Source organism: Cheilinus undulatus, linkage group 1, assembly GCF_018320785.1.
Source record: "Cheilinus undulatus linkage group 1, ASM1832078v1, whole genome shotgun sequence".
NCBI lineage: Eukaryota > Metazoa > Chordata > Actinopteri > Labriformes > Labridae > Cheilinus > Cheilinus undulatus.
Window position 1 is genome coordinate 8450830 of NC_054865.1, and position 23718 is coordinate 8474547.

At 38.2% G+C, this 23718-nt stretch overlaps 1 protein-coding gene across 1 annotated transcript in view; it reads left to right on the plus strand.

Moving 5' to 3' along the window:
- Positions 1–469: 469 nt before the first annotated feature.
- The window catches only part of mmp15b (matrix metallopeptidase 15b), a 78759-nt gene continuing 55510 nt past the window's right edge, over positions 470–23718 (plus strand). Inside the window, exon 1 of the mRNA XM_041784492.1 lies at positions 470–1359. Within this exon, the coding sequence (XP_041640426.1) occupies positions 1222–1359 (138 nt within the window). The 5' untranslated portion in view covers positions 470–1221. The remainder of the gene's footprint in view (positions 1360–23718) is intronic.

Sequence of the window (23718 nt, forward strand, 5' to 3'; positions counted from 1 at the left end):
AAAACTTATTAAATATATTATACTTTAACATTGTAGGAATACTGTGCTTACTGAGACAAAAAGCAGAAGTTAGAGTTAATGAGTGAAATTTAAAGTTGTTTTTAATATGTTGCAACTGTCCACAGGTTTGGGGTCAGTTGCAGCATCTGAATTCCTCTATTCAAATAAATATTGTGATTGATGTGTCGTATGTAGCCATCTCTAAATGGTAGGCTATCGGTAATTAGCAGACACATGTAAGTTTAAATGTACAGATTTGGTGTCCCTAGTCCAAATAGTCTCTGAGTAAAAAGTGTTGCAACTGTCTCCAGTCTCCCCTACGAGCCGTCAAAGCGAGCGCGTCTTTTATTTTGAAGGTAGCAGCAGGAAGCCGTTGTTTCCGTGCTGACAAACTTGACGCAGTCATTTCCATGTTTGGTGCCGACACACCGCGCACAGTGGTCCACTATCTGTCCTGCTCCGGTAGGAAGACAACACAGAGCCAAAGACTCAGGACAGGAGCGATAAGCTGAGTAATTACCGGCTTTCGAGAAGATTCCCCTTAAAGAAACAGAAAAACTGGATTTAGAGGGAAAAGACACCGTCTGTGGTTATTTTACGAGAGGGGTCGTTGGTGTTAAAAGCCGTGCTCGTCCTCAGAAACGACATTAATCTGCTGCTGAAGGAGTCGGTCAGGTGCGGTGAAGTTTTTATATGGTCGTGTCAGAGTTTGTAACTTTCTCAGGTTCATTGTTACTGCACTTTCTTAGGTTTGAGGCAATGTTAATAAGGAGTCAAACATGTTAATGGTTCATTCTTTCCCATACCATGTCTGCGGTAGATATCCTCTTAGCTGATAACGGGCATTGCTGCAGATTTTAGTGAAGTGCACTTTCAAGGTTACAAATCAGGCGGTGACTTTGAGGTTAATGAAATAAGACGAGCCCTCTGGCGGGTGACACATAAACAGATCAGTGTAAAGAAAGGTTGCTCAGGTCGTAAAAGAAGACTTGTGAGTGAGTCAGATAGCCTGATGGAGGGTCCGTTAATAATAAATCAGAAATGGAGCTCTGTTTTAGGAAGCACGTGCACTGTTTGAGAGACTTGACCGCCTTTTTGTAGGAAGCAGTTCACAGCAGCTTTTATCTTAGCTTTTACCGCTCGAGATATCAACACTATAGAAGAAACTCCTCACAAACATCGTTCAACTCCGAGCCCACTGAGCTCCCTCGCGCCGGGACCATGGCCTCCTCCTCCTCCTCCTCTTCCTCCTCGCGGAGCAGCTGCTTCTTGTTGCTGTGGAGACGGACCGTCCTCGCGCTGTGCATGTGTGCGCTTGGGGCGCATGCAGCGGGAGATGACAGGAGTTTCAACGCAGAGGTAGGACACGGCAGCTTTTAATGCAGTTAAGACTGAGTTATGGTGCTACTGACATGCTAAGGAGAAACTAGAGACAACATAGAGAGTACTCGAACAATTTTAGCTCTGAACCCTTAAAAACAGTCTTCATGACAGTGTTAGGGTAAAGATATTACTTTAAATAATGTGCCATCCAAATGTTATTCCCCTGTTCCGCAGTCTCTTACACTCTTTTATACTTTTCTGTATGTTTGGTCTGATGTATCAGGCTGATACAGATATGTCCAGTGCACTAAAATCAGCAAGTGTAGCTAATAGTGATATTTTTATTGCTTTAATATGCTTTTATATTAATAGGAAATCCCCCCACCCACCCACCTGGATTATACTCTCTTCAGCTTTTTGTATGCAGGAGTCCAAAAGTAAAATTTTATCCTCAGATCAAGCATACTACACCCTAAATACTCGCCTTGCAGTCTTTCTTTCAAAAGGGTTTCTGGGCAGCCAATCACAACCACTGCTGCAATATCCAGAAAAATAAAAGTTTTTCCTTTCATGAACTTCTTTAGCATAATTGCAGCCTTTTATGCCATTATGTAATTTTACAGCCTGACATTGCAAATGCGATCGTAAATAGATAAATGGTGTGGCACCATGCTAGAATTCTGAATTTCTGGTCTGAACTATCAAAAATCCACAAAAAACAGATCTTTATATGCACACTCTCCAAAACACTAAAAGGTGCTAGGGGTGCACAATATCATCAGTATGATGTTACTTTTAGCTAAAAAAGTAAATTATTTGGTATCGGCAGATATGACTTTTTTTTTTTACCAATATTTGCAACCAGTATTTTGGCTATAAAATCTGCATGTCAGCTCTAAATATGGGCTGTACAAACAAAGCGAGGGGGCGGAGTTTTAGGCTGGTCCAATAAAATTTCGTCAGCTGAGGTCCTTGTCTTTATTCATCATAATTTACTACACTTTAAAGTGTGTTTAAAGGACTGAAATGTCTTGATTTTTATAATAAAACTTCACTGTGTATTTTACGGACTGAAGTTTTAGGTCTGAACTAGGTCTGAACATTTTGAGAAACAATCTAATTGTGATTTTTTTTCCCCTTAATATTGCAACTGTAATATGCAGTTATTTTTCAGGTTCCTCATCTTATGTATTTCTCAACAGACAAGGAATAAATCATTCTATACATAAAGAACACAATATTGTTAGATAAAACAAAGGATCAACAATTCTGAAAATATCTAATTGTGATTATTTTGACTCATTGCAAACTCATGAATTTTTGTATTGAAAGGAATGATGATTATGTGTCTTTCTCATTTCAAATAAGACAAACATTTACAAAAATTAGGAAAGTGGGATTTTTTTGCAAACTATTCTTGAAAATCTAACATTTGAATGTTTGCATGATGTGCTGAACAGAACATCTCTGCCAAAAACAATGTATTAAACTTGTATTTAAAATTAAAGAAATGTTGTATCTGGTGCGATTTCATCCAAAGTTTGATTGGTTGCCCAGCCCTAGCTGGAACTGCGTTTAATTATCGGTATCGATCGAAGTACCAGGTACAATTATTTTGCAAACATCTGCATATTTGATATCGACAGAAATCCAGTATTATGTACCCCTAATAATCTCCCTTTCAGTAGCTATTGATTAGTAAATTGTCTGGAACAGGTGTCTTTTTTTCCATGGTGGCTTTACTCTTAGTTGTCTATAGTACTTTTCATTGAGTTAGCACTAACCAAGGTGATAACAGTAGTAGACAGTAGTACATTTTTCTGTCTGTTTGGTTCATAGGTGTGTCATTACAAGTGTCAAAATGAAACCTAAATCAACCCATCTCGCATTTTATTGCTTTAAGAAGCAGTAAACCTGCACAATTGTTTGGGTTCTGTGACAAATCAATAGTTTATAACCAGCTTAAAAAGATAACCAGTGGATGAAATACTGTTTTTTTGTTTTAAATATAAATATAAGTAGTAGATCAAAAAAACTGGGGGGGGTGGACACCTGCCTGGTCATTACAGGTGATGTTACATTTTATATCCTCAGTCCAGCAGTAATCTTACACCTGCCTGGGTATAAGTAACAAATGTGACAAATTAGCAGTTGAGAACCAACCTTATATGGTTAAAAAGATAACTAGTGGATGAAATATTGCTATTGGAGGGGGAGATGAAAGACATAAGACAGACTTGTGCCTGATCATTATAGGTAATATTGGATTTTATATCCTCAGTCCAGCTGTTATCCTGCACACTTGCCTTGGTTTAAGTGACAGATTAAGAGTTAAGAACCAACGTTATATGTTTGAAAAGTGACCTGTGGATGAAATGATGTTTGATAGAGTGAGAGAGAGAGATAGTATATGGGCAGACAGACATCTGCTTGGTCATTATTGGTGATTTTGTGTTGCCAAACTCAGTAACCAGGCCGTCTGTTGTTGTAATAGCAGAGCTGTGTTGTGTGTGCAGGTGTGTGCTAATGGTTCTCACTGGGACTAGAACTGGGGGTTTACACAGTGTTTGGACTGATGACAAATTCCTCAGCACTTGTTGCTTACTGTGTGCATGTGAAAGAGCTTTAAAGTGCTGCATGAACACAGCCCACGTGTTGTTTATTTAACATTTGAATTAGTCCTTACAAGCATGGCTAATTATAAAAATAGCACAGTCAGAGAACATGTGCTATGCCATGAGTGATTAAGCTTTTTGTATATTGCATATGAAATTGTTTTGTTTATCGTTTGCCTTGAAGGAAATTGTAGGAAAAAAACATGAATGAAAATGTAAAATCAGCAGAGCTTGAGCAAACTTGAAAAGCATGAAGGTTAGATTTAATTAACTGATAAAAGTCGGGAACAGCTTTTATTCAAGGACCTCAGAAAGCAATGCAGCTAAGTTAGAAGCAGAGAAATAAGCTCATATTTCAGTGGTACAGAGGTTATAAAGCACATACTGTATGGACCAATTTAAAGTAGACATCATGATTACTTCACAACAGTGCTGTCTGAAAAACAGTGGAAGTGAGAGAAACACTGCGAAGAAAACCATGTCCCTGTTTTAGGTGGAAAGATGTCTTATTGCTGCTGAATATGAAAGCCAAAAAAATGACCTCCATTTCTATAACATGCATCATTGAAGAAGTCATTTTAAGTAAAATGTAGGCGTTTATGGTTGTCTATTATATAGTAGTAGCAGCAGCCTGCACCTTTTTCTAGCACAAGTTAAACTAGAAATGAAAAAAAATGAAATAAAAATCAGTGCAGATGCTCCAAATAACTATTTAGCCGATGACCAGTACTGGTGCTGATGATTTTGGTGTAACACTCCCACAAAGCCAACATTTTTTCTCACTGGTTCTTTCAGGTGATGTTTGCAGCAGTAGAGAACTCCCCTTGGGGGGAAGAGGTGATTTTTTTGTATAGAGAAATGCTACCAAAAGGCCCTCTTTGAGCTGATCCAAGAGTTTAAAGTGCAAAATAAAATATTCCTTTTTCTTAAGCAACTTTTTTGTCCTGAAAGTAGTGAAATTTTCAGGCAAAAATATAAAGGTTTTAAAAACTCACGGTAAAACGGCAGCAAGCTGGAATTAAAAAAAAGCCTCTGTCTAATGCCTGGATACGCGGTGTCACAAAACGCTGGTCTGTTTGCACAATGATTGGCCCGGCCAGTATCCAGTCATTCCCTCCTATGAATAAAGACAGATTTTACAGTGTTGTTCAGATAGTGTGTGGTATGCAATAAGAGCACAGCACATCACACAGTAACATGGTTGCTCATTCACACATGATTTTAGTGTGAACAAGCCAAATGTGGCTAGCTGTTGGCTGACAACTACATTCACGACTTGCTTCAAATCAGCAAGTTGCTCCTCCATTTCTGACGTCCATCTAACTTCATGCTGCATGCTTACAAGGGGTGGGAGAAAATATCGATACACTAAAATATCGCAATATTTCGTGTCGTGATACTGTATCGATATTTTATTAATTAGTAATTTACTTTGTTGGTGTGGCAGTTTGTGGTGTAGTTTCACCCCCTGACTGCTAGTTGGCAGCAGGTCCTGCTAACTGGCAACAGGCATGCACCTTGTCGTTACATGATGACATAAAAAGTGATACAACGTGAAATATTAAAGATTGGAGTACATTTACTCTATATTGATTTATTCCAGTATTTTAATTCAGTGCAGCAAATGAGGAAAACCCTAATCAGATTGCACAAAGGTAGGTAAAATGCTAGATGATGCAAGACTATATATTTTTAATAGCTTAATTCTGTTGTGTTATATTCCATATTAACTTAAAATTACATAGTAGATATATATATATACTGTGTATATATATATATATATACTGTTTATGTATATAAACCACATGAATGTGCTAAGACTTTATGTGCTTTATGTCCAGTGTTTAAGCTCAGTGTGTGTCAAATTCTGGAAACTGACACTATAGTGCAGTGAATAAATTAAAAAATCCTGCACTTGACCGTTTCACAACTATTTTGTATTCTCTAGTAAGACATATTTTGTAATTTATCTGTATAGAACTTTCTTGTGATATGTCGATTATCGCAGTATCGTTGTATGGTGATAATATCAGTATCATGGACCATGTATCGCGTATCGTATCGTGAGGTACCCTGTGATTCCCATCCTTAATGCTTACTTTTATTGCCAAGCCTATGCTGGTGGTGCTTCCTTCTTCAGTCAGCTTGCTTGCCCCATTGGCATTTCTTTTGTTCAATATAACAATCCACAGAGTGCATCTTTGGCTGCACTTGTTCCCCCCACAAAAGAAGTTTTCATATCGTAAATACTGCGCATTTCATATTTCTGATTCGAAACTCTAGCAGATACTATCTTCCTTTGTGCAAATTTGAAAGGGAATCTGGTGAGATAATCTTTAGAAACACTTTTGCTAAGATTCGTCTCGAGAGTGGAATCAGGTCTAAAAAAGGCTCTGCCCTTTCCCAAATGCTAAGTATTAGTGGTTTACCAATTCTGCCCTGAATCAGTGCTGTGCTCTCTTTTAACCCACCTCCACCCCAGCATCCACCTGTAGGCTCCGAGTGGAGGTTTTAGATGTTATTTCTTCACTCCTAAACTTCTGAATGTGAAAAAGTTCTATGAGGACAGATGACGCTAGAGGCTAAGGGACAAAACAAACAAAACATCTTATGCTGGTGGAAAAAAAGGTTGAACAATGACAAATGTAAGTTGACTGACTGAACTTTTACTCTAAACTAAAACAAAGTAATTGGAGACAGCCTCCAGATGGTCCATAGCTTTCTGATGTGATCTGAACACGAGTTACCTCTGGGTTTCACCAACAAAACATGTCGTCACTGTGCAAAAAAAAAAAAAAACCCACAAAAAATGGTCTATACTTGGGCTGAGGGAGGGCTTGATCAACATATTCATATCACATTACATAACTTGTAGAAATGATCTTTTATTTGGACAGTAGAAAGCAGTATGCCTCTGTGAAACAAAGCCAGACTATGTGGGATAGTGATGAAACTGTATTATACACCTACTCTACAGTTTAAATCACAGATTCAAGCACTTTGTCTCATGTTGATCCTTCCTCTGTGGATGTAGTCAGGTCTGTGTGTTTGCCTTTGGTCTGAGCCCTGGACTCCTACTCTGTCTGGACAGAAGGGATAAAGTAGGAGGGCAGAAGGAGAGCAAAGAGACAGGGTAGAAACGGAGAAATCTTGATATAAAAATGGAAACATGACAGCAACCACCAAGAAAATCTTCCTGCCTAAGTTACGACAGAGAGATAAAGATAGAGGGGGAAAGTTGTCAGAGATGGTAGCACTGAGTCTCAGCTGTGCGGCATGTGATGGCTGAATGTGACAGCTGTTCTCTAACTGGGACACACACTCATAACACACACTGTCTTTGTGCACAGGCATGCTGGGCCTGGGACTCTGAGGCATCTCAGGAAATACAATGGCCCCTCTTGTCTGAGGAGAGAGCTGTGAGAGAAAACTTGATAAAGGGGAGAGTGAGAGGATGAGAGAGCAGAGGGAGGAACATGAACATGATAAGAAAGGCTGCAGACAGGAGGCAGAAAATATGTTAACAGCAGCTGAAGCAGAGAAATAGTAATAAGGAGATTGGTATTCTGTGACTTTTTGCAGCACATAACCAGAAAACTTCCTGAATCTGTGTCCTTGCTGTATCTGTGTAATCTGCAGCGTGCTGTCTCTACATACTCAGGCCACTTCCCCTGTCCTCCCTTGTGATTGGCTGTCATAACATCCACACAGATGCACATTACTGCAGTGATGGAATGAGGCAGGGAAATCCCATACAACAAGAACTTTTCCGTAGTGTGTTTGGCTGTGGATTTATGTAAGAGTTGACATGGACTTAAGTTTGAGATTGCATCAAAGTTTCTCTAGTATCAAGAATCAGTAAATCAAAGATGGAGACAACTTTGTGCCCATGCTACAATGCCTACATACTTCCCCAGCCCACCACCTTTATCTTTGTATTTTACAGCGCAGCAGAAGTACGATTTATGCATACAAAAAGGTGACTTATAATGAGTAAAATTAATCGAATGCTGTGTGTCGGCCCACCATTTAAAGTTGGCCCCTCTTATCTGGTTCAACACATGAGAGGGAGAGCAAGGTTAAATGAGAAAAAAGCAAACATCATTGTCTGCATTTGACATGGTGGTAACACTCAGAAGTGAACGTACAACAAAAGCCACGCTCAATTCTCTGCTCTGCACGCACGTGTGTGGCTCAGGCTTTTTTCAATCATACTTTCAGAGAGAAGAGGAGAGCCATTAAGGACAGCAAAGGCACTGAGAGTTTCACACTTCATGGTTGATTGTGGCTACAATAGTTCAGCTCATGTAACTTTACATGTCAGCTGTACCAGGAAAAGTGATGTGTGGAAGTACACAGTACTTTGATTAAAACCATAATGGAGGTATGCAGTGAAAGATATGTATTACAAGTTTAAACTTGCATGCCATCAAACGCTAGTTTGATGCTTAACGTCATGGTCTGGGATTTTGTGATGATGAGTGGAGAGGGTTAAGGCTTCTTTATGCTTTCCTTAAAAAGATACTGTATGTGTGTTTTAAATGTTACAACCATGCACATTATGTTGGGGTGGATGTTAAATAACTCCTTCATTGCTGCTTTCTGTCCACACACAGCCCAACAGTTCAATTTTAGTTGTCTATCCAGGTGAGCTAACCTATAGTTTTTAACAACTCGCACAATATTTGGTAGTGTTTATCCAGAATGAACCGGTGTATTACTCCTTCAGTTGACATTTGACTGCTAACGGAATTACAAAAAGTTGAGAAACAGTCTGTTTTACATTTATTTGTTTAAAAAAACAAATCGGGTAATGAAAAATTGCTCGTTTTCTCATTTTCGTTAATGAATCAAAAAAAAAATAAACACGAAATGATTCATTTTTTAATATTTTGGATATTTATGTTGGAATAAAGAATGGAATATGAAAGAATGGCCACAAGCAAATCTGTGTATCATTAATTCAGTTAATATTTCATTGGTAATCGAATAACAAATGAATGAAAAGCGGCTAATTTTTCATTAGATTTTATATTTTTAATATATGTTTTACACATTTTCATTTCATAAAAAACAAATTGAATAATGAAAAAGTTTATTTTCTGTTTTTCATGTCTGAAGTGATATAAAAAAAGAAATCACTATTTGTTTTTTTGATCTTGGATATTTAGGTTTGGATGGAATAATGGAAAGCGACAAAACAGCAGCAAGCAGTCAGTTTGATAACGTTATTCATTTGCATAATTCTGTGCAGGTGTTGTGCTCAGAAAAGCATCCCAAGAATCATGTGCCCATCACTGCGGAGCAGTGTAACTCGTTGCTGGTGTTTGTGTTCCATAGATCATGACAGTAAGCGAGAGCTCTACGGTGCTCCACCCTTTTTCATATCACATTTTTGATCCCAACATAAATATAAAAAATAAAAAAAGAATCATTTCTTGTTTATTTACCAAAAGAGTTGAAACTCACTGAACTGATCTCATTAGGCATTTTTAAGAGAAAGCTGAAAGACTTGGAGGCAGACGCATTTGGCTGCGGATGCTTTGATTAATTCACAATTATGGCTGATTCTGGTAAAAGGTTGTTGCTTAAATTGTTGCATGTGTACCTTTGCTGCATATGGACTACATATTTTGTATTATGTTGTTTGTGTATGACTGTTTTTGTCTGTTCACTGCAACTGTCATGGCCAGGACACTCTTGAAAAACAGATTTGTAATCTCAATGAGGTTTTCTCCTGGTAAAACAAAGGTTAAATAAAAAAAAAAAAAAGATTTTATGACAGAAACAACAATAAGAGAATAAGCCTTTTTCCATTATCTGATTTGTTTTATAAACAAATAAATGATAAAAAAAGACAATTTTTTGTTTATTTGGTTTTCAATTTTCAATCAAATATCAACTGAACAATAATACATGATTTAGAAAGTCTGCCATTTTAAGAAATAATACTTATTCATTGCATTTTGTTGCTCTGGCTTGAATTCTTGGCTACATTGCTCACCACTGCCCTCACGACTTGCAGTGGTATTGCAGCATTTGGTCTGTATCTGTAAGCTTCATAAGACTGTGCTGAAGTGCGGATGAAAGAACGTAGAGAAAGAACGAAAAGATCCATCTGTATCTGTATTTCAAACGTTGAGCATAAATGAACCTTTAGCTGTGTTTGCAAGGTGACAGCTTTTGTTGTGTGTGAATCAAAGCCAGCATCATGGTGAGCGACAGCTGTGAGAGTTGAAATGATGTATGAGAAAGGGGAACAGAGTTGAGGGCTGACTTGAACATGTCAAAAAAGTGGCCAGTACACCAGGCAAATAGGTAATATGGCTTTAGTATGTTGCGAGTGACTGAAACTTGATCATTACTCTGGTGTTCTGTAATGAGGGTACTCCAGTACTGAAAATACTGTCTATGCCCATCCCTGATCTGTAGTATTTTCACATACTGATCTCTGAAAAATGATCTGTTCTGATCCCAGATCAACTTTTTTTGTAGTACTTTCTGCAAAATTCTGTTTTCATGTGTCTAACACCATCAGTGGTGGAAACTGCAGTTAATTTGGTAGATATGTGGCCCAAGATAACGATATGAGTACAATTCAGCAATAGAGCGACTGTGGCTCTGTAGAATAGTCAGTCATCTCTCATTTTGAAGGTCAGGGGTTTGATCCCCAGCTCTAGCAGTCATGTAGGAATGTCCTTTTACAAGGCACTTAACCAGAAATTGCTCCCACTGCTGTGTCAAGTGTGTTTAATTAGAGATGTCTCAATTCTGATACCAGTATCGGAAATATGTCTTATACTGCTTAAGATGCAGGTATTAGTATCAGCGAGCACAGGAGTTTATGCACCGATCAGATTTGCTTTGTTTAGCCATGCTAAATGCTAGCGCTATGAAGTCAACTCTTCCACGCCGCTGGAAAACAACGCATGCACGAGCTGCAGTTTTTAGAGCAGCAAAGAAGAACCAAAGGGCCCATCGCAGCAGCAAAGAATGGTGGTTACAGGACAGTTTTTCTCTGAATGCGATTGTTAAAATGCCCTCCAGACCAGTGCTGTCATACATAACAAGAAGTGACACAGTTTATGAAAAGTTTAGTAACTTTTGAACCATAAATTGTTGCCTCTTACTTGTTTTTCCTCTTGAACTATCCGTTGTGTCTTCCCATTAATGCTATTGATGCCTTTGAATCCCTTGAGTAGCATTTTCAGCAAGCCTTCAACACGTGTGACTTTTCGGGACCTTAATGATTAAATCCACACCAGTAAACCAGTAAATATTGAACGTCTTTCTACCCATTTTAATCCAATCATTTATTACCACTAGCTTGAATGCTTAGCGTCATACTGTTTACCCTTTGTGAGGGTCTGTCAGCCAATGGCAGGCTGTTTTGTATTCACGTCATTCTGCCTGAATAGAGCACAACGGAGAGAGAGATAGAGAGAGACTGTGATGCAGCCCCCTGTATTATTGTTATTTTAATATTTAGCAGTAAAACTCAATAATCCGCAGAAAAATTTAGGGTCACAGAGATGCTGTGCATTTTAGTTCTATTTGTTGAGCCATGCTCTGAGTCAAATATAAGTCTAAAACAATTGGCCAGTCTTCACAGTCAGTCCAGAAATTTCACACTGGTTGATACCCAACACGTTGGTATCGGGAGGAAAAAATATTGGAACATCTCTACATAGCAGCCTTTGGTATCAGTGTGTGGATGTAGATTAAATGGATAAATGTGACATGATGTAAAAGCGTGTCGAGTCTAGAAAAGTGCTATACAAGCTTGTTTACATTTATACTTTACCATTTAGCATTTCTCTGCCACTGATTCATTGTAAGACAGTTAAATACATTATGATATCAATAATGGAAAATGTCCCTGTTTGTGGTTGGTTTTGCCACTTTACTTATTTCATCCCTCTTCCCATCACTGTCTGAATTACCCTGCAGTGCTTATATATAAAACTTCTGTTTATGTTACTTTCATTTTCTGTCGTTTGGATCATGAAATGTTGCAGTGAGTCAGATTCTTAGGAAATCTAATAGGATACTGCATTTTTTGGGTTTAAAATTCAACATTTGACACCAGCAATTCAGAATGATGCTGGTGTTTTCCCCCATCCCTACCTTGCGTACAATTTTTCCCACATATGTACATATTTTCCTGCATTTTAGCCTCCATAAATCAATCTGTTTGAGGTTTCATCTTGCAATTGAACACTATAAACTTTCTTTCTTTCTTTCTTTCTTTCTTTCTTTCTTTCTTTCTTTCTTTCTATTTTCTTTCTTTCTTCTCCATTTACTTATCCGTCCTCATGGTCCGACTTTGGGGGTAAGAGATGGCAGCAGACCAAGACTTGGAATAAAAGCTCTGTTAGTATCTTGGCTGACATTGTGGTCGACACACACCCACATTTCCACTCTTTTTCTTTCTCTCTCTCTCTCATACACACACTCCTGGCAGGTTTTACTACTGCTTGTATATTGCTGGGTCTGGATTTGGCAGGTAAGCTCAAGGACTCTTTGAAAGAGCATTATATAGACGAGTCCCGACGTTCACGCTCACACACACGAGCTCATTCCCATCCGTCCCGTTGTCTCAGACTTGTTTTGTATTCAGACCGACCTGTTAGGGAAGGTGAGCGTCCAGACTGAAGCACTTTACTGTTGGAGACGATGGCGGTGAGCGATGGCCGGGTTCACATGCCTCCATACATCTTCCCAAAGGCACTGCAGCTCTGCCCTTGTACCCGACTACAGCTGGTTGTAAATACTCAGCTGGATGGGACAGAGAGCACAACAGATGCCAGGGTATACACAAAGGCACACAGCACAAAGACACAAACATCAACAGACATGAAGGCATTTCCCCCTTTCCTTCCAGTCGTATCACTGCAGAAATGATAACCACATGGAGAGGCTGAGGGCAGAGCAAAGAGATCGAAGGAGCTGGAATGTGAATGATACATGTTGGAGATTATTGGACAATAGCTCCGGTTTTCCTTCAAATTACTTTTATTTGAATTCTGATGGGAAATGCAGTTTTACTCCGGTGTTTGTCCCACAAAGTCTTCTGCGGTTTGGTGACCACGAGTGAGTGCATTACAGCAAGTGCTTTGTTTTTATCTCCAGGCAGCATGAAATATGAAGAGCATTAGCTGACATGAAACGACAATCAATACTGCTCATTGCTAATCAGCTCTGGAAAGATTTCCTGTCTTTTCCGGACAAAGTTTTGTCATCAGAGATTTTTGTGTATTCTCATCAAACCATCTGAAAGAATCTTACCTAACTGAATTACTGTTTTACTTTAAAAAAACATGTTCCACAGATGAAATTACATGTAGCTGTTGTGAGAAAATCAAATTATCAGTAAGAGGCTCTCTGAATATTTGCCTCTAAACAACTGGCTGTTTGCAGAAACCCTTGTATAAAAGGCGAGTGATCAATTGAAGCATTTAAACTGCTGTGAGGCCTATCAAGCTTTGCTTCTCTCCTCATGCCACAGTGATATTCATGATGCTAATTAAAGAGTGATACTCTGCATCCAGGGAGTTTGTTGGGTAGTATCACTTTTAATCACCCTATCAAACATAATCATAATGACCAGTCGACATTTTATACAATTTAAGCTGATGCTACATATCCCTAGAGCGTAAATGTTTGGATTCAGAGGTCACAGATGTGTAGATGGAGATATTAAGTTAATATTGGTAAGGCCAGCAGAGAGACTGTGCAACTAGGGATAGGTATGAGTAATCTAGTATTTGAGTATGCAGTGTAGCTGTCATTATTCAAGTAAGCACATGCTGTTAGACTATTTCATTTAATTTAGTGTGACAACCAAACTTTATGGGTTCATCTAACTGAATATTAGTGGTAAGAAACAGTATGTAGTAAGGAAATGATAAACAAAAAGGTGCGACTTCTGCAGCAACACTTAGATTACAGCAATAACAACTGTGGTGGTAGCTGTGACTCCAAAGACCATCTGACCACAGAACAGTTTTCCATTTTGCATCAGACCATTCTAAATGAGCTTTGGCCCAGAGATGACCGTGGTGTTTCTGGATCGTGTTCACGTATGGCCTTGTCTTTGCATGGTACAGCTTTAACTTGCATCTGTGGATGGCACAGTAAACCGTGTTGACAGTAGAGGTGTGAATATCTCCTTCTCAAGATGATGTGATTTGAATCTCAGTTCACAGGCTGTGTTTCGATTCACTGACAGGCCATTAAAATACAGAATGATTTGGTCCAATCCAATCTGATTCTGCTCAATCTGCTGCAAACTGATCATGGAATCTGAATAACTTTTTACTTTAGAAAAACTGAGAGAAAAGGGGGAAAAAAGATAATTTATTTGTAGTCTTACTGTCTGAGTTTATTTATAAAAGAGACTAAATCCCAGGCTAACATTCTGACAGTGTGTTTTATAAAATTATTTTTTATCACACACCTGTCCAGGTGTCTCTCTTTAATGGTTAGTTGTTAGACAAATATAAAGATGAGTTTTTACTGATAGATATATCTTTCTCGTCCTGTATTTGTAACTTCACTGGCTTTATTAATCCTGACAACAGAAAAACTAAATACTGAATTTGCTCCAGAAGCACCAATTAAAGCAAATTTAACAATTAAATGGATTTGGAATAAATACAGGGACAGAGCTTTGTTTCTGTTCTTGTACAGAAGAATAACAGGTTAAAACGCTATTGCAAACAGTGTAACTGTTAAAAACCGGTGCATGGATGGAATCATGTTACATTTTTACTGATCCAGGCCTCCACGGACCGATGCACTCAGGACTTTGATAATAAGATTAGTTAACCCATCCAGATCAGTTCTTCTTTACACCAGTAGTTGACAGACAGTAATGAATCAGTGTTCATGTGCCCATGCAGTGATTTTCAGAATCATGCCTGTTTTTATTGCGTTGTCGCTTGAGGGCTGAAGATCACGAGCATCTGATGTTAATATTGGAGCTTTATTTAGAATGATTGAGGCTCACACTTCCTAGAGAGTGTAGCATCATGGGCAATGTGATGGAAAATTTATGTTTAACCTGGCTGAAAAATAGGATCTGTTATGTTACTCAAGTACATGCTATATGTAGATAAAAGACACATGGACTAAGCATATCTTGCAAATTCTGCCATTGCCATCCCTTATGGCAGGGACGGATGTGTCCGCCTGCTGGTGCCAATAAAATCCATAAAGTTTCTCCTGCTGATTGTTGTCGGTCTCTTAATTTTGTTGCCTTTTAGAACATTTCTGCAGTAGCAACTACCTAAACTTGACAGTTCACTTGTATTTTTTTAAACAATATTTAAATTCAGTTTGTACATGTGCAACTGATAAATCGGCTGTTAATGTTGTCAGGAGTTTTCATATCTGCCAGTATCAATTCCGTAGTAAAAAGCAGGTGAATACAGTGCTGACAACACGTCCAGACTTATGTGCTGATCTCTCCATAAATTCATAGTTATTTTGTCTCAGAGTGGCATGTTTTGGTCTGTGAAGGTATTGAGTTGATAGATTCTGGACTGTGTTGTTCATACTATGGAGATCTGTATTGATGTTTGCATTTTACAGTTCAGGCACAACTAATAACCCCCAGTCACATTTACATGTCTTTGTTGTTCCAGTTAGAGCTGGGTTTGAAGTACTGATGAGCAGTGCACCAGAACACTGTGGGCCAGTTGGTCCTTGTGGAGCAGATTTGTTTTCATATTATTAGTTACTACTTGAATACTGAAATTATGACGAAATCCCATCACTATTTGCAGCTATAAAGCCCAGTTCAGATCATGCATTTGTTTTGGAGCATTGAATAGGACAGTTGCAGCTGTGTGATCTGAACCATCACAGTTCAGCACTGGCCCGCTGATGGTGTGATTCAGGTTTTCAAATTGCCAACAGCTGGTTTTAGGACATTTAGACATTGCAATTGGATAAATCTGAAATGGGGAAAAACATTTCGTTCTGAAAGGCCTTGAAGGCCATTAAAAATGTACTCAAAGCAGGATATTTGGTTAGAAAAAATCTTGCAGGGAATTTTGGAACTGATAACATCCATGCCCTTTTTTTGAAATAAACATTTCAAACGTTCAGACTCCAGCCAAATAAACACTGTTCACCAAACCAGGGTGCACATGGTGCTGTATGAGCTTAAACATGTCTCTGGTTTAGAAAAAAAAAAAAAGGACTGTTTCCACCATAAAGGAATCATTTAATCTTCCATCTTCTGTAACAGAAAAAGTAAAGAACACACAAGAAAAAAGCACAATCGTCTGGTAGACAGGAAGCGTTTTTGTCTGTTTTCCCATGCTGCTGTCCATCTGTCTGCCCTCTGACTGAATCCATGTGAAAGCAGCATGAGTGTGATCTTTAACGTTGCGTCCTCTGACCGTGTCTTATTGGTCAGCTGATTTACTACATGGCTTGTCAACCCTCCTCTTTTCCTTCTGCTGGATAAAGTCAGACTCTTGGTGCTTAGCGTTGGCATTCTGCTGACACAGCTGTACAAAACATTCAGTTTCTCTGGGGATGCAACTCTCTAACTCTGATAACATGCTGATGTACCATATTTAGCTCGAAGCACCTCTTTGTGCAGCATGCAAATGATGCAATCTACTTTTAAATGTGAAGAAATGCAAACATGAGATATCTGTAGTGAAGCTGAATCTTCAATTAATTTGGTTAAATGTGTTTGCTAATGTTCTGATAAAGTTTGTTTAGAGCTCTCAAAAATATTTCCATGGTAGCAAACTGTGTCCTGAAGTGTTCACACAAACGTCAGACTTGAAGGGACTGCTTGTTCAGAACAGTAAATTCAAGAATCTCTTATTTTTGTTGCTTTCAGATAATCATTGGGAGTGTTTTGAATTTTTTCAGTGCAGCTGACAAAGTAAAATGCACAGTAGTACTAATGCACAGATGACAGAGCTGTAACATGCGCATGTAATCACCCTAAACCAAGAATAGCATTGAACTGAACTGAGAACATTGGCCCCATGCATCAGTCCTCTGTTACAGACAATCCAGCTATTCATAGCTTTTACATGACGTCAAGAAAGGCTTCCTGCTGCTGTACATGTAGAAGACGCTAATGGTCTTTGCTGACACAATGTGTTGAAGCCCTTTTTTCATCTTTTAAACTAAAGACAGTTTTTGTTTCATCTGATAAGAAAGCAAATCTGTGATGAGAACAGAACTAGAAAACTGATGGACAGCCGACAGTGATGCTGTTATAGTGAAGAGCTTAAGCTAGCTAGCACCACTCATCTGTAATGACTGCACTGTATGTACTTGTATAGACTTTCAACCTGGGGGTGGTGGAGTGGGAAGAGTATCCACCACTGTTCTGGTACTTAAACATCACTGAAGTAATGCTGAGGTGATGACCTAGCTGTTTTTAATGATTTGAATTCAGCTCTATGTGCTGTTTAAGGGTCCAAACCTCCGTTTTTCTGCAGTTATCATACGATGCAAACGTATTGATTTTAAGAGATGTAGAATTATAATACTGGTGCTGCAGCTCAACATAGTGGTCAACAGTAGCTACCCCTTCCCTTAATTTCTCCTGCACTCCAGGCATCTGTGCCTGTAATTGCAAGCTATACATCTGAGTCACCACAGGACTAAAATCCAGTAGTGTTGGGCAGTTAATCAAATTTTAGATTAAATCTCAATATGGCCTGCTGCCATTTTTAAATTGCAAAAGGTGTAATATTTATTATTTAATCTGAAATGTGTGCCAAAACACCAGTTCATTACCTTTTTTTTGCTGCAGAGATGTTCTGCTCTACACATCATGCAAACATTCAAGTGACTGTCTTTTAAACTGTTAATGAAAAATCCTACTTTCCTTGTTTTTGTAAGTTTTTCTTCATCAGAATGAGAATGACGTAAAATGATAGCTCCCTTCAGTAAAACAATTGACATCAAATTTGCTGTGTGAGTCAAATTAATCATAATCAGATATTTTTTTCACACTTGTTTGGTCCTAGTTTGACCTCTTTAATGCTGTTGTATATAGAATTTATTGCTTGTCTTTGTTAAAAAATATACATGGCATGAGGAACTTGAAATAATTGCATATTAGACTGCAATCGCAATGTTGGAAAAAATGATTGCAATCACTTTGTTTTCCCAGATTGTTTGGCCTCATATACAGTTACAAGAACCCATCAGTACATCCATAATTTTAACTTTTTTAGTGAAGTGTTCATGGTCCATTCAAGATGACATGCTAAACAGTAGGGGTGGGAGAAAACATCAATGTAGTATCCTGATATTTTGTCTGCTGATATATCGTATCATCTCATCCACCAAATATTGATTTTTTTCAAATTAATTCTAATATGTACTAAAGTCTGTGATAATTGAAAAATATGTGGAAAAGTGCTTGTCCAGTGAGTTCAGCAGAGATGACGGTCAGATAGAAAGTTAGTACAACAACATGGCAGCACCAGGGGAACGACATTAGGAATGCTAGCAGGGCCAAATGAGATGGACATGACATATGAAGTTCTCAAGAAGTGCTACATGAAAATAAAATACTGCAGAAATACGACAAACATGAGGGCAAGACTAATAGCTAAATCAACTAAAAAGTTCAAAAAATTTTTATAGATTGCAATAAATTGCAAAATATGGTATTGCATTACTCAGTGTATTGCAAAATGTTTAAAATTGCAATATATTGAATCGTGAACCAAGTATCGTGTTAATGTCATATCGTGGGGCCACTAGTGATTCCCACCCCACCACTAAACAGAGCATATAGACAACAAGACAATCAGAGAAGTTGGTAATAATAAAATCTTTAACTTAAGTAACATCAGTAAAATAATTGAATAACAAGCAAACATCGTTCCCCTTCATTGTGTTTGAGAAGCAGCTGATTTGGGCACCATCCTACTACACGTTTTACCCACACTGCTTAGCCCTACCCCTACTTTAGGCACATTAATGTCTAAGGTTAGGGTAAAAGATGCACAGTTGCATCTGTTTAACATCAGTTTAAGCCAATATCAACCCTGTTTACAATCATGGACAGTTGACCTAATGGATTAGCATGAACCAATGTTGATCTAAAATCAGTTTTATGCTTGTATCTGGTATATCTAGCTGCTGGATCAAATCTGAGATTTTTTGACTTGGCAAAAGGGACCAGCTAGACCAACCAATCTTTTTCCATGGTCAGACAGGAGAGAAAATGTTGGCAGACTAGAAAAGTGTTGAAAAACAGAGGTATCAGCATTGGAATTGGCAAAATTGTCCTGTTAAAAGTTGGTATTGGCCCTGACTTTCACAGTCAGTGAATCTCAAGTTAGGATTTCCCATTTCTTGTTGGGATAGAAAGATAGAGGGAAGTGGAAAGAGTGCGTGGCAATTTACACCGAGATTTCCCAGTGGCACACACCAAACTGATGTTATAGGAAGTCTCCCAGAATGCCGTGCAAATCATCAGCAAGATTTGAAAATCCCAACAACAATCTAATGTCATGATTTAATTTTGTTTAAAAAAATTATGGTCTTTTTGATTTCAAACAAGCTGACTGTGAAAATGCCTGTTGTTGTTGTTGCTTTTGTTTATGTACTTCTTGAAGAATACTGAGACATGAACTTAAAGGTCATTTCCTTTCAGGCAAGATTTCATCATTAACCCTTTGACTTTTTCAAAGTGCAAGTGGGCAATCAAAATCGAGAGGTAGGGGTTATCAAAATGCATCCTGAACCTCACATTTAAAGAAAGCTTGAATATAAGTGGACCATGCAACCAGTTTCCCCTCACTGTATCATAATAATCAATTCTACAGAAATCAGCAAAGCAGGATGGAGCAGATTGAGACAATTTGGTCACTTGCAGGACAAAAGTTGTTTGTTCAACCCTGCAGGCACAGCGGTGGTTAATGATGTTAAATTGTTATAATCTCACGTCTTTATTGGTGTGATTTCTGTGCATTAATGAAAATGTGTGCCAGGTTTTGTGAACCACCTGTTTCGCTTACTTTGACTGTGAGTTTGTGTGTGAAAGAGTGTGTAGATAGTGTTTCAGGAAGTGCATGTTTGTTTTTGAGAGTGTGTGTCAGTGTGTTTGAAGCTTTCTTATCTGCTGGCAGAGGTGGGTCAGGGTCATGACCAGTTCAGCCCTCTTCCTGCTCCTACACTCTCCCAAACAAAATCCACTCACACAAACAGATAGCTGATACTGCCGGTACATCCGCTCCCACTGAGAGAAAACAAGACAGGGAGAAAAATCCTGACAACACCTACAGAGAAGATGAATACAGATGTAAATATGAGGTAATTAAGATAATGCTTTATTGATGCCCGGAGGGAAAATGAGGTTATACAGCAGCACAAGAAGATACAAGCTGTGTTCAGCAGGCACAAAGAGGATAGAGAAAACAAAAGAATAACAAATGTTGAAATGGAAGAGAATCACCCATGATCAAATTAAATCAAACCTTGAAACCTTTTTGAATAAAAGGTAAACAGCATGTAGACAAAATAAACACAGCGAGAGAATAAAAAGCTGGATGCATTATGTGCATATTATGAATAAATTTCAAGCAAAGTTATGATTAAAAAAATGTTGGATCATTCCTGGAGTGAAGTCCATAAACTGCAACCCCTCGCTACACATGTGCTTTAAATCCAAATAAAGACAAACAGACTTAAAAAGACTATTGCTACAAATACACATCATAAACACTACAGTCTAACATATTAACCTAACAAAGAAGATGGATACACCCGTTTCCGTGTTTCTCACTGGTGAATCCATCTTGCAAAGCTCCAGACTGAACCGTTTGGGCCCAGTTAGAAAGTAACAGGACCAATTAGTGTCGATGGGCAGTACTTCCAGCCGCGGCAGAGTCGTGACATGAGCAAGCAGCAACAAGAGGCCGGTGCAATGTGGAAGACATTAGCGTGGAAGCTGCTGAAGCACCAGTTTTATCAGAACTTGACGGCATTTCTTTGTTAAAGAAGAACAAAGAAAAGCATTGAGTCGTTCTCTTTTCATAAAGGACAAAAGTCGTGTACTGACATCTCCACAGTCACCATGGTTCACGTTACGCAGTTCTGTATGGATTTACCTCTCGATAGCGGCTACCTCACATGTTTTGTTGCTCTGATTGGCCTGTAAAGATGTGACACACAGAACGTTCATCCAATCACGCTTCAAGTTTTTTTCAAAGCCTCTGCCTCTCCCAGACGCTTTATTTGAGAGGTTTTCCGGATGGATGTGTGAAACGAATCCATCTGGCGTGTCAGATTACTAACAGATAGCATTTTGGCTGCAATAGTTGTAACATAACAAACTATGTGTTGTCTCAACAATGCCATGTCCATCTAGAGCTTGTCAATGTGGCCTCAAATTTATATTGAGGTATTATTTTTGCTTTTTGTGCTAATGGTGTCATGGTATTACAAAATTTAAGGGTTAAATGCATTTCAAGGTGTTATAACCCCCTTTCCCTAAAAAAGCAGAACTATGATGGCATACTGAACTCATCTGAGCATGAGATTAAAACAATGTTTTTATGAGGCTCTCTATGTTAACTTTTTTGTAACTACAGGGGTACATTTAAGTTTCTTTCCTACTGAGACTATTTTGAAGGACTTTGCAGAAATAGCATGTTTATCATTGATTTAGATTTTTATTTAGCAGAGATACCTGCAAGTGTAGGGAGCTGATTTACTACATTGCTGCTGCTCACTGCTGCTCTGACTTCTCTTAAGGTCTGAGATTTATTCTTTAAATCATCATGGGCTTAAATAAGCAACTACTGGACTAAAACTGGCTTTAAACTGTTGTTCAAGCTGTTAGAATACAAAAAGCTGTAACAGTGGGGTCAAGATGAACTGATTCCTCACGTATAGGCGAAGCATTTAGTGATGATATCAGCATAGAAATTTGAACATTCATGTGCAATGAGGATTGAAGGCTAGCAGTGCTATTGTTAGCCATATTTTGAATGTGAAATTATTTGTTTATGAAAATCATAAATATGTGCAAGGATGACTCCATAGGAAGTTCAGCCCCTGTTAATGATGAGGAAGATATCCCAATTGAGAAATCTAAAACTGAAGTAAGGCATCACATTTTTGGTCATAATGAAAATCAGGATTATTTTGATGAATATTAAGTTGTCAGTGTGGTTCAGTCAAGTTCTTCCACACTGAACTCATCAAACCATGTCTTTATAGTCTTTGCTTTGTGCACTGGGGCACTGTCATGTTTTGATCAGTTTTGATCTCTCAATTATTAATCATGATTCATTTTTTATTTAAAGGCCTTGTTTTTTTTCAGGACAATCTGCAGTGATGTTTTGACCCAAACCAGCCCCTAACAGACGGTCAAATATGACAGCAGCAGCCGCTCAATACAACAACTGCTGTACTGGCAGATAATACATAATTTCCACCAATGAAATCCAAAACAGAGTTGCTGATTGACTTTTCCTTTCCTTTTTCCAAAGAGGAAACAACACTCAAAGTCCCCGTGAAGCAAATTAAATTTTGGCTCTTAACACAATAATAATAACTGTAAATGGGAAAAGTAAGAACTAAACTGAACAAAATTGCATGGTAATTCTTCACTTACAGGTCAAGGGTTTTTTGGGCAGGGCCAAATAAGGCCTCACTGACCCACCTGGGTTCTTAAAGCACAATCCCACCCCCATTCACACTATATGCAGCAGTTCAAAACAGGAAGTTTAGTCCTGATATTGGCTGCCAAGGAATTCTTTTAGTTATCAGTATTATTTGATTCTCATTATTACTTGATTAGGTTTTAATATCATAAAATTTGTGTATATTTAACATTTACAAAAGGCATGGATTAAAAATCTGAAAGTGAGAATATAAAGCAACTCAATAGTCTATAGTTGGACTCTATAGGGCTCACCTCATTACACACTGTCTTTAAAAATGTGTGGGTTGATTTGACATGAAGATGAAACACATTTTGAAGCTTTCAGCTCCTCAGGCTGTGAGCTCCAAACCCTCAGGGCTCAAACACTTGGAGTTATCACTTCTGACCTCCTGACGGCCCGTGGTCACGCTATAAAGACATGAGGCATCAGGGGCAGGGTTTATACGATTTTGCCTCACAGCCTTTGAGTTCATTTTAGTTCCAGTATAAATGTTTGACTATGAAAAAATGCTCTGTATTGACTTCATTGATTTAAAGAGTAAGAAAATTAGGAATATAATCTTTAATCTCAAAACAGAGCAACAAGAATGCTATTTAGTCATGATTAAAATTAACTGCTATTCTTCCTTTACTGCAGAGAGATCAGTACACTTGCAATGTAAAAGTCAGTTTAACCTTTAGGAAAAAGAGGAGTTGCTATGTTAACAAAGGCTCTAAAGATGGCATTTTTAATCTGCTTGTGTCATTGATCACAAGAATGAGTTTCTGTCCTTTTCTGCCTGACTCAGACGGATATTGGCAGTGATTGATTGATCAAGTAAAATGAGTCCACTCCACAAAGTTTAATCAGAAAACTGATGATGACTGAATGTCAAAGATAGGATACATTATTTCATGACTTCATCCTTTAACGATGAATTTTCAAGGCCAGGAACTCGGGTTGAATTTAAAATGCATTAGGATATTATGAATAAGATTGAGTAGTGTTTTGATTTAATAGATTACTAACATGTTGAATTTGTCTGCCTTTCTTGTTGGCACATTTAGCCTCTCAACAGCGTCAATGATTTTTTTTTCCCTTTCATTTATTAAAACTAAAACTACTCT